General features: G+C 38.0%; 1 protein-coding gene across 1 annotated transcript; it reads left to right on the top strand.

The window, feature by feature from the left end:
* The first annotated feature begins 5,203 nt into the window (after window positions 1-5,203).
* Window positions 5,204-12,104, top strand: LOC141332777 (scavenger receptor cysteine-rich type 1 protein M130-like). Its single transcript, XM_073837737.1, has 10 exons — window positions 5,204-5,441; window positions 7,407-7,721; window positions 7,810-8,133; window positions 8,216-8,533; window positions 9,342-9,644; window positions 10,274-10,588; window positions 10,679-10,855; window positions 10,954-11,037; window positions 11,829-11,888; window positions 12,040-12,104. The coding sequence occupies exons 1-10, from the start codon at window positions 5,204-5,206 to the stop codon at window positions 12,102-12,104; spliced, it is 2,199 nt and encodes a 732-aa protein (XP_073693838.1).
* The last annotated feature ends 2,131 nt before the right edge of the window (window positions 12,105-14,235 follow it).

Below are 14,235 nucleotides of genomic sequence, written 5' to 3'. Positions count from 1 at the left end.
CTATAGACCTTTTTTCTGAACACGGAAGTAAGTCCGACTCTTAACTGAAAGAATGCTTTGCATTTCCGGTCTGCATTGTTTCTAGTCAAATTAGGGTATATTCCGAGCTAATAAACTAATGTTAAACCTATTAAAATGTTTTTAAAAAGCACATGGCTCCATAGCGCCATCACTTGGCAATGTCGCAATGACCGTCATTTGTCAGTGCCTCACTTTAATGAGTGTGTAGATGACACAAAGCAGCGGACGTTAGCTACATTAAAAACAGATGGATGCTTTTTGAATGGGTTCCTATGGAAACCGGAACAGAAAAGCATTCAATCTGACGTTAGAATTCGTAATGGCGCGCTCATCGTTTACTCAGGAAAAAGGTCTATAGTCAAGGAAGTTTGCTGCCGGGGGGCGGAAAATGGCAACGTGAAGTAGACAGCGTGAGTGAATCGGTCCTTGAACGTTTGTCTATTTGCTTGTAAATTTAAGTGCATTTTGCTAAATATTACATATATTTTTTTACGCTAAGCACATGCTGATTAGTTAGGGGTTCTTTTGGTTACACTTTCATTTTATTTGTTTGCGTTTTTGAAGTTTATGTGGATACTCAACACGGCTCATTCTCCGTCGTTATTTTTATCTCTCCTGTCAGTGCCGTGATTGACTTGCTGGACTATGACAAAAGATAAAAAACGCAAATCTAAATCAATGGATTCATCTTTAACTCTCGGTGCTTGTGTCACGGTGGACTTTGACTCAGAATCAGGTGCTCTCGTTCCACTACCTGAAACTCCGTCGAAGGAACCAAAACTCAAAAAAGGCAGAAAGTTTGCAAAAAACTTCTTCTTAAATCTCAAAAATAAAGAAATTAATAACAAAATTATTTGCAGTGCGTGTACATTTTTTTTTTAAATCTTTATTTTTCTTTGTGCACTTCAAACGCTTTTCATCGCGAAACCACAAAAGTTGCTCTCTTTTCTGCTGTCTTTTTTTGCGGGTCTAAATTTTTTGTTTGCGAGTTGAAAAGTTTTGCTTGCGAGTAAAGATGAATCTCAGTGGGCGGTCTCGACCTATCAGGATGAAAGGCCTTTTTCTATTGGTCACTCTCGATTGAAGTGACCACGCCCACTACGTTTCCCCGCTGCTGCCGCAGTCAGTCTGACTGAGGAGCGAGTGAGTGAGGTTCTATCAGCCATGGCGAACAAAAGGGTGTTTACTGAGGAAGATAACTAATTTAACGTCTTAAACTGAGTGACAAGTGAATTTATGTAGTCTCTCTTCTCATGCTCACCCATTTAAATACGTATCAGACATTCAAATGTCTGATCTTACCTTTTAATGAACAAATAGTGACAATTGAAGACAAATGACCATCTGTGATTTAACAGCCCTCAGCATATATTGGAGTTTTGTCAATGGATAATGCTGAAAAAAAAAAACTTTGCATTTATTTTGTATTAAGTCACTTTTACAATAGAAAAACAATGCATCACATAGTACAACAATTGTATGTTTAAAATACATATTTCTTCTTTATAAACCATATAAAACACTTTATATTAACTTTTACTATATATTATGACTTAATGCTTACAACAGAACATTACAACCCCAGTGCAGCTCATATGCAGCTTCTTGGTACTTCTTTTGGATGGAATCGTCCTTACCTTCAGCATCGAGTCATTCAAAGCTGCACACAACATATAAGAGCTTCTTCATTCCTGACAAGCGATAGTATGTATGTAGTGGCAGGTTTCATTTTGGTTGATTGTAGGTAAGCATCCACTTCTTCAAGCGCTCATTTTGTTATTTAAAGTTCATATGTTGTTACAGTTTTGATTCACTAGAACAGTGCAGTCTAAAAAACCGACTCAAACGATTAATTCGGGAATTGTTCTGATTCTAAACAGCAAACTAAAAACAAGACTTCATTCCTGAAGTAGTGTCAGGATAAATGTTCCTCTGGCCAGCATACTGCAGTCAAATATGTATAAGTAACATTGTTCTGGCTCAGACAAGAGTATTTTAATTTGATCTCGTGTCGTGTTCCAGTCAAACAAGTGTGCTGTATAATCATCAAGTTTGTCATCTCTTTTTTTATTGCCACCTACAGGAGCAAATCGGCATTGCACTAGTAAACACGTACAAGTACAGCTGCAAACTTGGTTTAGTATTCCTGTATGATGAACTGTGTATGGTCATAAGTATACTATACTTTATTGTAATATTTTTAAGATAGTATACTACTAATATACTGCTACTATGTATTAATATGTACTAATATATACTGTATACTTGACAAACCTTGCTAAAATACACTGAATAAAAAAACAATTATTAAAACAAATACTTAAAACTGTTCCATTAATTTAAGTTTACATCCAAGTAGTAAACAAGAACTTAAAGCGAGAATCATCAGGCAGTTTGTTATCTGTGTAAGTATTTTTATATCTGCAGGTGCTGAGCTTTGATGTTGTAAATAAACTGGAATGTTTCCTGTCTCTGAAATCAGTTTCCTGTATGTTTAACTTTGTCATTCCTCTATGTTTCATGTTTCTCACTAGCTAAGTGTCACTGTGAGTTGGAGGAGGAGTCCTCTTCATCAAGGCTGGCGTACTTTAAATAAATATGGTGACAATCTTAAATACGCCGTCTGATTTGTCAGTGAAACTTTTTGATGATTTCCTTTCTTGTGTCTAATAAGGTAAAAGTGTCTTTGATTGGCTTGTTGCTTGGTGGCAAGTTTCTGTCTCTGACTCTTTTGAACCTGTTAGTTCTGAGCTCATCAAAGTGTATGATCAGTAAAGATGGAGAGCTGTCTAACCTTCATTTTTTTGTCTTCTGTGATCAAACTCGCCACAGCTGGTATGTACACATTCAGGATTGTTGTATTAGTTAATGTAATAGTAATTGACCCTGTGTTTATGTTATGAATTGGTCATAACATATTTTATAGTTGAATTTTTTGTGAGTAATATTTGCTTTATTATAAAAGTGAATTTCACTCTCTTGTGGTCTTTTTGTCCTCTCCCCTCTTTAACTGACTTAATGTCTGTTTAAGTCCATTTTATTTACATCTTTTTGTATCTTGTCTACAGGTAATGTGAGGCTGGTGGGTGGTAGTAATTCATGTGCTGGTAGGTTGGAGATTTATTATAATGGAGAATGGGGAACCGTGTGTGATGATTTTTGGGATTTGACAAACACTGCAGTGGTGTGTAGAGAGCTGGGCTGCGGTGAAACTTCAAACACAATGCGTACTGCTCACTTTGGACCAGGATCAGAAAAAATCTGGATGGATGATGTGATGTGTAGTGGATTAGAGTCCACAATAATCAGTTGCAATTCCTTAGAAAAGGGTGAGCATGACTGTGAGCATAATGAAGATGTTGGAGTTATCTGCTCAGGTAGGCTGATTTTCTAGATTTCATCATGAATTATATTTTAAGGCATAAATTATATTTATAATTTATACATTATAAATAAATGTACTATCAATAGAGACCAAGGAATGATGTAATACAGGGTGAGTTTAACTATTTAGAATTAATCTAACAGGGGTGAAATCACTCAGTATTACATTAATCATAAAGGAGCACTATATGATCCGAAATGAAAGTAGTTTCATGCCTAAAAATGCAAAGGAATTATAGTACACAAAATTAATTTTATATAAATTTATAGAAGTAAAATGTTGGATTATAATTTAGGTTAAATTTTGAATTTCAAAACAACTTTGAGGCAAAATTGTGGCAAAAGCTTGTTAAATCAAATCACTACAACACTCCTCTCCTAGTAACTTTTTTTTATTTGGGGGATTTTTTTAATGTTGATTTAAACAGTTTTTATAACTAACATTCCAGGCATCAGTCTGGTTGGAGGTTCTCGCTGCTCTGGGAGATTAGAGGTGCCTCAGGGGAACACATGGTACACAGTCTGTGACGCTGCCTTTGACCAGCAGGATGCAGAGGTTGTGTGTAGAGAGCTGGACTGTGGGGCTCCTGTACAGGTGCTAGGAGCAACTGTTTTTGGCAAAGGAGATGCTCAGATGTGGACACAAGAGATTCAGTGCAGTGGAGATGAGTATCAGTTTGCTCTTTGTCCAACATCAACATCACAATTGTGCTCCTATGACAACCATGTGAGCGTTGTATGCACTGGTAGGTGAATGACATGTGAAATATGCGTGTTGACATAACATTCTTAAATAATATAGTAAAACAAAAAAATTGTGCCACTTTGTCTTCAGAACCAGTGCGATTAGTAGGTTCTAACAGTCACTGTGCTGGTAGAGTGGAGGTTCTTCATGATAGTAAGTGGGGAACAGTGAATGATATTAGCTGGGATTTGCCAGACGCTGCAGTGGTGTGTAGAGAGCTGGGCTGTGGTGAGGCTGTAAGTGCACCAAAGAGTGCTTACTTTGGAGAAGGAACAGGAAAGATCTGGATTTCTAATTTACTGTGTACTGGATCAGAGTCTACATTGATAAACTGTAGATCCGATGGATGGGGACTTCAATCATGGGGATACAATCATACTGAAGATGCTGGAGTTGTCTGCTCTGGTGAGTTCATCTAGAATTATTTCAGAATTATTCCCCCCTGGAAACAAGACTAAATATCTTGTCATTTTGCTTTTAGTAAATGCATCTTAATTTAAGAATTTTAACATATTTTACCTAGAAACAAGACAAAAGTCTTTTTTTTTTTTTTTTTTGCAGTGCTCAGTTTTACATTAGGTGCCTGTGCGGACTGAAGTTTTATATATTATAAGTATTATGTGACATGCTGAATCCTGATATAGAACAAAAAATAATTTTGTGGACAACATGATTTTTTTTTTTTTTTTTTTTTGTTCTAGGCAATTATTTTTCTTAATAAAAATACAAATTATCTCATTTAATGACTGAGCATTTCACATACAAAATACATTTTAATGACATGCTTGGTGCATTTTATTTACAAAAGTTTTTTTCTGATATCTGTTAAATGAAAAAAACATTCAATCTCATGTGAACAAAATGCAAGAATGTAAGTGAATTTTATGCACAAATCAAACTGCTGCCAAATGATAAAATGCAACCAGTTTAGTCTTATAAAATAATATTAAGACATGAATTTGCAAATATAAATTGTAATATTTTTAAGGAGTCAGGCTGGTTGGAGGTTCTCGCTGTTCTGGCCGAGTTGAAGTGCTTCATGATCAGTCGTGGATGTCAGTGTGTGATGCTGCCTTTGACCAGCAGGATGCAGAGGTTGTGTGTAGAGAGCTGGACTGTGGGGCTCCTGTACAGGTGCTAGGAGCAGCTGCTTTTGGCAAAGGAGATGCTCAGATATGGACACATGATATTCAGTGCAGAGGAAATGGATCCTATATAATTTTGTGTCCAACATCCTATTCTCTCAATCACACCTGCACCCATAAGAATGATATTGGACTGCAATGCTCTGGTAATGGAGCAGTCGCTAGAAAAAATCACTTTGCTTGTTATGTTGGCTTGGAGATTTATAATAAAACATTTTATTATTATTCTTCTGATCCGAAATTTTCCAAACGCTACTCCTCCTAGGGCTTTAATGCCACAATCCCCAAACTTGTCAGAGACCTGGGCCCTGACCACGAGATTGTTGCTATATCTTTTTAGACTGATCAGACTTGCAGTTTGTTAATTTTTGTACATTAAAATTTTCCATAGACTTGCATAGGCTGAGAAAAGATGCCCCCTCTAAAGGAGCAATTCCATTCCACTGAAGGGAGGGGACCACTTACCTACTTTCACTTTAGCCTTCGGCACGTACATTGTGTATGTGCTCACGAAACTTATTTGCACGCATTATACCGCCCTTAAAATTATAATATTCCAGCGATTGCATTCCATCCACCCATAAGAACACATCAAGAGCTAAATTCGGCTGTTTGCAGCTATTTTATTTCAAACCGCTTTTTTTCACCGCGTAAATTCTGTGAACGTGCCCACAAAACTACATAATTTGCACGTAATTGACCGCTTTAAAATTTAAATATTCCAGCGATTTAAGTCAATCCACCGATTAGAGCACATCAAGACATAAATTCAGGCGCTTGTGAGCCGTTTTATTTCAATCCGAAAGCGCTGTCTTCAGAGTGAATACAGACGAGCTTCATGAAAGTCAGCGCGTCACCGCAGCTGCCGTCAGAAGTCCTGGTTGCTATAGAAACAATAGGCGCTCTGAAACGTGCGCTCAGTACTGCCCATGCGCACTGGCTCATCTTGCCTAAAAAATAAGCATTTTTTAACACTATAGGAGCACAAGGAACCATATTTATGGGGCAGTTCTTGTTGGATTTATTTGGTGATTTTAAATATGAAATTTAATCGTAAGCTTAGTGATCAGTTTTGGAGAATTTGATGTTTCCCCATTCAAAGATGCTCTTGAATGCCCGAATAGCGTTTCAAAGATGGCCGCCGAGTGACATGACTTGCCTTGAAGGGTCTTTGCTATACATCACTGAACGTCTTTTAAAAGCATTTAAATAAAAACACTCCAGCGATTGTACACAATAAAAATAGAAGAACATTATAAGAGCTACATTGAGTCTCTGTTCTCCGTCAACAAAGACATCATTTGCATGTCTTTTAAAGGTATTTAAATAAAAACACTCCCACGATTCAACATAACAATATAAGAGTAATATATTACAAATGTCAAATGCTTGCTTATTTCTGCTTGTGTGGTCAACTGCACAACAATGCGTTGTGGATTTGACGCACGTGCTCCGAACTACATTAATCCTCGCTTCTGCCAATAAGAAACACTTCTCTCGGACAAACACAGACAAGATAATTTCAAAATACACCAAAGCTTAACGAATATAATCGTAAACAGTTGTTTATGTCTTAAGTGAACGTGAACTGTTGAGAAATAAATCGTATGTGGATCATTATTGGAATTTAACATTAAAGCGGCCACATTCTGCTTTCTGTCTTCAATTTTACTACATAAAAAAATCGTTCATTTGTCTTGGCTTCTTTTATGTATCTATGTATGCATTTATTTATTGCTCTAACAAGGATCAATAATGATGAAAGCAATGCAATGTTCACGTTGTTCATACTGCTAATGTTGTCCAAAAGAGGGGGCCCACAGGATAACTAATCCTTCAAGATCTCAGTTCAAAGACCTATTTACAGTGTTTCATTTGAGTGAGAAAACTTTGAAAATAGCAAGCAGGGAAAACAATTAAAAGCATATAAAAACAATACAAATAATTATTTCACATCCAGCTAGCCAACTCTGATGAACGCTGGACACACAAGTGTTCTGCCTCTATTGCCCCAATGCTGCCCGGGTTGGCTCTCCAAGCCAACATTTAAAGTTTGTAATCAAACTTTAGCTTCTAGTTTCATACTGTTAAACTTTATGTTCTTTGTCCAGGTTATGTTAACCTCAGACTGGCAAACGACCCTGACATCTGTTCTGGTCGAGTTGAGCGTCAATACTCAAATAAATGGGGCACAGTGTGTGATGCATGCTGGGATATGAGAGCTGCCAGTGTCCTCTGTAGACAGCTGAATTGTGGGATTGCTGTGTCTGTTGTGGGATCAGACTGGTTTGGAGAGGGAAGTGGTAAAATCTGGGCTGATGTGTTTGATTGTGACGGGAATGAAACAAAACTCTCAGAATGTTCCATCTCTTCATGGAGTCGAGCTGAATGTTCTCATAGACGAGATGTTGGAGTCATCTGCTCTGGTGAGAGAATAATATTTTTTAAAAGTTATAAAATGCCTTTGTAAATTACTTTGAAATATCTTAATAAAATGGCACATCTATCACTCAGGTTCCTCTCTGGCTCTTCATGATGGTCTGGTGCGGTTGTCTGGAGAGAGACAGTGTGAGGGGGAGGTGGAGGTTTTCATCCATCAGGTCTGGAGGAGAGTTCTGCTGGACTCCTGGAGTCTCAATGAATCCTCTGTGGTCTGCAGACAGCTGGGCTGTGGCTCTGTGCTGAACTTCTACGGCTCCTCTTCATCCAGTCCTGAACACAGTCATGAGTGTGTGACGGGCTTCCAGTGCTCTGGGAGTGAAGCTCATCTGGGGAACTGCAGCTCTCCACAAACTCTCAACTGCAGCTCCACACAACAGCTGTCAATCACCTGCCTTGGTGAGAACAACAACATCTGGACAGATTCTTCAGTTGTTAGTGATCATCAATAATGTTTTTTCTTTCTTTCTCTGACTACCAGATCACGGGTCCATCAGGCTGGTGGGTTCTGGGGGAGACTGTGCAGGGAGGCTGGAGGTTTTTCACAGCGGCTCATGGGGGACAGTGTGTGATGACTCCTGGGATATTAAAGATGCCCATGTGGTGTGCAGACAGCTGCAGTGTGGAGTGGCCCTCAGTAACCAGCAGGTACCAGCCTGGTTTGGTCCTGGTTCTGGACCCATATGGTTGGATGAGGTGGAGTGTGAGGGGAATGAGACGTCCCTGTGGAGCTGCTCTTCTCCAGGCTGGGGAAAACATGACTGTAATCACAAGGAGGACGTAGGAGTCATGTGCTCAGGTAAACAGCACACTAGTGTAAATGTTTATCAATAATGTAGCTATTTGTTTTTCACAAAATATCCTATGTAATAATTAAACTCCATGGTGAGCAAGAACAAAAGGGCTCTAATGGGTTTTGTTTTGCAGTAATTGCTGTATGATGCAGTTTGTGGCTACTTACCAAATAAATAAATATGATCGATTTTAGTGTAAATTATTTTATAATTTTAAGTGTATACTATTTTCCTTTACGAAAAAAAATTGCCCACTACAAAATATAAAGGAACAATGGATCCAATGAAATTACATTACTATTAATGCAGCAGTTCTATGAGGTATTAAGTATTACATATTTTAATAACATATTATAAAGCTGTTTTAAAAACATGCTGTGTTTATTAGTTTGTACACACAATCAGTGCTTGAAGCATGCGTTAGCCTTATATTAAATTATTGTTTTGCTGATATATTGTGGCCTAATGGTAAGAGAGTAAGATTGCAGGTTCTCATGTCCGGCAGGGATTGTTGGTGGGGGGAGTGAATAACAAGCACTCTCTCCACCCTCAATATCACGACTGAGGTGAGACCCTTGCAAGGCATCGAACCCTCAACTGCTCCCCGGGCGCTGCAGCATTGGCTGCCTACTGCTTCGGGTGTGTGTTCACAGTGTGTGTGTGTGCACTTGGATGGGTTAAATGGAGAGCACAAATTCCAAGTGTGGGTCACCATACTTGGTGACATGTCACATCCTTTCCTTTTCCTTTCATATTTTGGCTTTACCACAACCTGAATTTAAGTATTTTTAATCGACATCCTTTTTCATCTAGAGTTTAAAGAGATCAGGTTAACTGAGGGATGTGAAGGGAATGTGGAGGTTTTCTACAATGGATCCTGGGGAAATGTGTGTTGGAACCAGATGGACATAGACACAGCAAGTCTGATCTGTCAAGAGCTGAACTGTGGAAGATCTGGTGTTTTATATGCTTCTACACCAAGAGTGAAATCAGCTCCCAACTGGCTGGATAAAGTTACATGTCGACCACATGATTTAAATCTGTGGCAGTGTCCATCTTCACCCTGGGGACAGAATAACTGTGGTGAAGATGAAGTTGCCAAAATCACTTGCTCAGGTTGGATAATGTTTAAATAATTTAATACTGTTTCAATAATAATGTGTCTGTACATACATTTTTATGTATGATAAGTAAATGAATATTTCTGAAAAACAGAATAGTGAAAAAAATTACCTCAGAGATCTCACGTCTTATCCTAATGTTCTGTGTACTTTTCTTAATTTTATCAAGGAATAATCACAGAGGAAGAAACTCGTGAGACTCCCCAGAGTCATCTGACATGTTTTGTCTTACCATCTCCTTACCAGAGAAAGTGCACACGTAAGTTTATTCACAACATATTTGTTAATGTAGGCTAGTATTTCCCTACATTACTGTTAAATCACTGTTAAATGACTAATATCTGCATTTTTAAACCAGGATTTACCTGAAAAAATAAAAACATCATTAAAGCTAATAGCTCTAGTTTCAGTGTGTGTTTAGTTGCAATTCATTAGTTAATTTGTCTTTTGTGTCTTAGTTTAAGCCTACATTTACCTTATATTATTTTCTGTACATTGCATTATTTGCATTTAAAATCAGTGCATTTAAATTTGCTTTTTAAATTCTGTCTTCAGTTTTAGAGTGTATTTTGTTGTAAATGTTGTGCTGAAGCTGCTCAGTGCTGGTTGATGTGTGTGTTTTAGATCATGTTCCTCTCAGACTGAGTGGAGGGGAGGGCCGGTGCTCTGGGAGGCTGGAGGTGTATCATAACGCTGTGTGGGGCTCAGTCTGTGATGATCAGTGGGACATCAGCGATGCTCAGGTGGTCTGCAGGCAGCTGGGTTGTGGATCAGCACTGAGGGCTGATGGGAATTCAGTCTTTGGTGCTGGTGAAGGTGTTGTGTGGCTGAACAAAGTCGAGTGCAGAGGGAATGAGATTCACCTGTGGGACTGTCCTCTCTCCCTGAATAACCACACTGACTGCTCACATAAAGAGCACGCTGGACTCACCTGTGCAGGTCACAACTACATTTTTTAGATAATTTTAGAGCTGATAATGTTTGGTATTTAAATCAGTCTTTCAGATAATTTTTCATGTGTTTTGACAGATTTGTCAGTGTCCACTACTCCTGCCACAACAACATCAGCTTCTTCTCCAGTGCGCTCAACATCAGTCACTACTCCTCCATTCCCCCCAGTGCTTGTGATTGTACTGGGAGTTGTGCTCTTCCTGCTCTTAGTGCCACTGCTTATACTGATTCAGCAGAACAGAGTGATGAGGAGAGGTAGGAGAGATCCAGAGTCTGTCATATTGTGTCTTATTCAGTGTGTGATCAGTCATGTGTTGTGAACTGACAGCAGGTTTGTCTGTCTACACTCACAGCTCTCTCTAAGAGGAGACACAGGACGACGACTGAGGCCGTTTATGAGGAGATTCAGCACAGACACAATCACTTCACTCAGAGGGGTGAGACATGAGCCATGAATCTCATTTAATAGCATTAATTATAGTCTGTCAGACAGTTGATGTTCATCTATTATTAGTCCTGTTAAACCTCCTGCTTCAAACCACAGAATTCCTGACAGAAAACCACAGAGCTGCAGGTGCATGTTTATATGTGTGTGTGTGTGTGTGTGTGTGTGTGTGTGTGTGTGTGTGTGTGTATGTGTACCTGGTATTTATCACGTTATGGGGACCAAATGTCCCCACAAGGATATTAATACCAGTACATTTTGACCTTGTGGGGACATTTCTCAGGTCCCCATGAGGAAACAGGCTTATAAATCATGCACAATGAGTTTTTTTGAGGAAGTAAAAGCGTGCACAATATCCTTTTAGGGCTAGGTTTAGTTGTAGGGTAGGTGTAGGGCGATAGAAAATATGGTTTGTACAGTATGAAAACCATTACGCCTATGGAATGTCTCCATAAAACATGTAAACACAACCTGTGTGTGTCTCTTCTTGTTAGTATTTTTGGACCGTCATGAGGAGATGTTCATATATTTTTAAGTGTAGGTGCAGTTGCAGGTGTGTGTGTGTGTCTATTTCTGGAAGGCAGTGAGGAATGGGTTCATGTGAGGATACATGTGTGTTTGCTAACAGGCCCAACAAAAAGAGATTTCTGCCTATAATGCTTTTAGAAATTCAAATAAATAATATTTGTTCTGTGTTGTCTTCTTTATAATGCAAAGGAAATGAGGATTTAATTTGTTTGTAATGATGAACATGTTTCTGACTGTTCTGCTCTACTTTAACAGGGAGTCTCATCTCTGAAGAACTGCATTCTGGATATGAAGATGCTGATGAGCTTCTCTCAGGTTAGAGAGATGAAATGCATTTTCGGTCCATATTCCACTCAAAAAAAAAACCATAAAGTAAACTAATTGTATTACATATTTGATTAATGACACAATACTATTCAAATACTGCTGTTTACTTCTATATTAACAGTCTGCTCTCCTTTTTTAGCAAAAGATTTCGAGACTGCATATTATGATGATGTCACAAATGGCAGTGGCCTAAAAGGTCAGTGACCTTTTGAACTCTTCATGATTCATTACCAAAAGTAATTTCATAATTTTCGCTTTGTATCCAAACATATTCTGTGTTGATGCGGAAGAGATCACAGCAGGGTATTATGATAATGTCATCACTGATGGACTGATACCAGTGTGCTTAAGGTATATATTTCAGATTTGTTTAGAATTTAATGAATGTGTGTGAATTCGTAGAAGACACACCTGAGAGCTATGATGATGTCATGACGAGCGGACTGAACTCTGAGATCAAAAAAGGTTTTTACTTTTTTATCAATTAAAAAAACATTCCTTTAAAATCAAGATTGTTACAGATAATATTTTAAATTATTGTCTTATAAAGTTTATTGGCTTACATTTATTATCAATCACATTTGCATGTGTAGTGGACACAACAAAGGATTATGATGATGTCATCATTATTAGACCAATCTCTCAAGGGCTAACAGGTGAGATGCAAAGAAATATTTTCTTTTAATCAGATCTCATCAAGGGAAAAGATCAAATAAAATGTTTATTTCTCCTCAGTGCAAGACACATGAAAGCCCGCATGGAGTTTGCTAAAAAACACCTGAAGGACTCCAAGATGGTGCGAAATAAGATTCTCTGGTCTGATGAGAGCAAGATAGAACTTTTTGGCCTTAATTCTAAATGGTATGTGTGGAGAAAACCAGGCACTGCTCATCACCTGTCCAATACAGCCCTCAACAGTGCATCATGCTGTGGGGGTGTTTTTCAGCTGCAGGGACAGGACGACTGGTTGCAATCGAGGGAAAGATGAATGCGGCCAAGTACAGGGATATCCTGGATGAAAACCTTCTCCAGAGTGCTCAGGACCTCAGACTGGGCCGAAGGTTTACCTTCCAACAAGACAATGACCCTCAGCACACAGCTAAAAAAACAAAGTAGTGGCTTCACAACAACTCCGTAACTGTTACTGAATGGCCCAGCAGAGCCCTGACTTAAACCCAATTGAGCATCTCTGGAGAGACCTAAAAATGGCTGTCCACCAACGTTTACCATCCAACCTGACAGAACCGGAGAGGATCTGCAAGGAGGAATGGCAATGGATCCCCAATTCCAGGTGTGAAAACTTGTTGCATCTTTCCCAAAAAGACTCATGGCTGTATTAGATCAAAAGGGTGCTTCTGCTAAATACTGAGCAAAGGGTCTGAATACTTAGGACCATGTGATATTTCAGTTTTTTTTTTTAATAAATCTGCAAAAATGTCAACAATTCTGTGCTTTTCTGTCAATGCTGTGTGTACATTAATGAGGAAAAAAATTAACTTAAATGATTTCAGCAAATGGCTGCAATATAACAAAGAGTGAAACATTTAAGGGGGTCTGAATACTTTCCATACCCACTGTCTTTCCCTTTTTTTAATTAAAACTGTTATGCCTTTGTGAGATTTTTTTTGTATTGTTTTTTTTTTTTTTTGGCCTTGTTAATAGCAATAATAAAAAAGAAAAAAAGAAAAAATTTTGCACAACCACAGTGATAGTCAAAGACATTCTAACGGTGATTTACCAGGCCTCAGCTTCGTAACAACATGTACTGGACTTTTGTAAGTGGATAATGCTGAAAAAAAATGCATTTATTTTGAATGCATTAAGTAACTTTCAAAACTTTTCACAAAAACAAAACCCAACTTTTATCTTATACGATCAGGTGTGTTTTACAAATAAATAAATACATATGCAAATTGCCTGTCTGCTGGGCTTTTTACTTTTATATGCCTCATTTATACTGTAGAAGTGTTGAGTTTTATAAGGTATATTTATTCTCCTGCTGCATGTTGCTTTGTCTAAAGGCAGTAACTGTGTAATTGTTGATACAGTGATAATCACTTGGCTAATTATGTTAGCATGAGCATGTCATAATTCAGTTCATTTTATTTTAAGAAGCAATCTTTTTTAGTCAACTCAAATGAAATAAGTACAGAGTACTAATATTTTCACATCATAAATAATAGTTTATAAACAAATGGCAGTTGGCCAATTTAAGGCAATCGTTTTCTACAAATGAAATAAAAAATATATTTAGGTTTAATGTAGTGCATTATGGTAACATGGGATGAAAACTCAACTAAAGAGCAATTGCCTGTATAAATCTATCACATTCACT

The sequence above is a fragment of the Garra rufa genome, chromosome 4 (assembly GCF_049309525.1).
Source record: "Garra rufa chromosome 4, GarRuf1.0, whole genome shotgun sequence".
NCBI lineage: Eukaryota > Metazoa > Chordata > Actinopteri > Cypriniformes > Cyprinidae > Garra > Garra rufa.
Note: the sequence above shows the minus strand (reverse complement) of the source record. Positions and strands in the feature narration are given on the sequence as shown.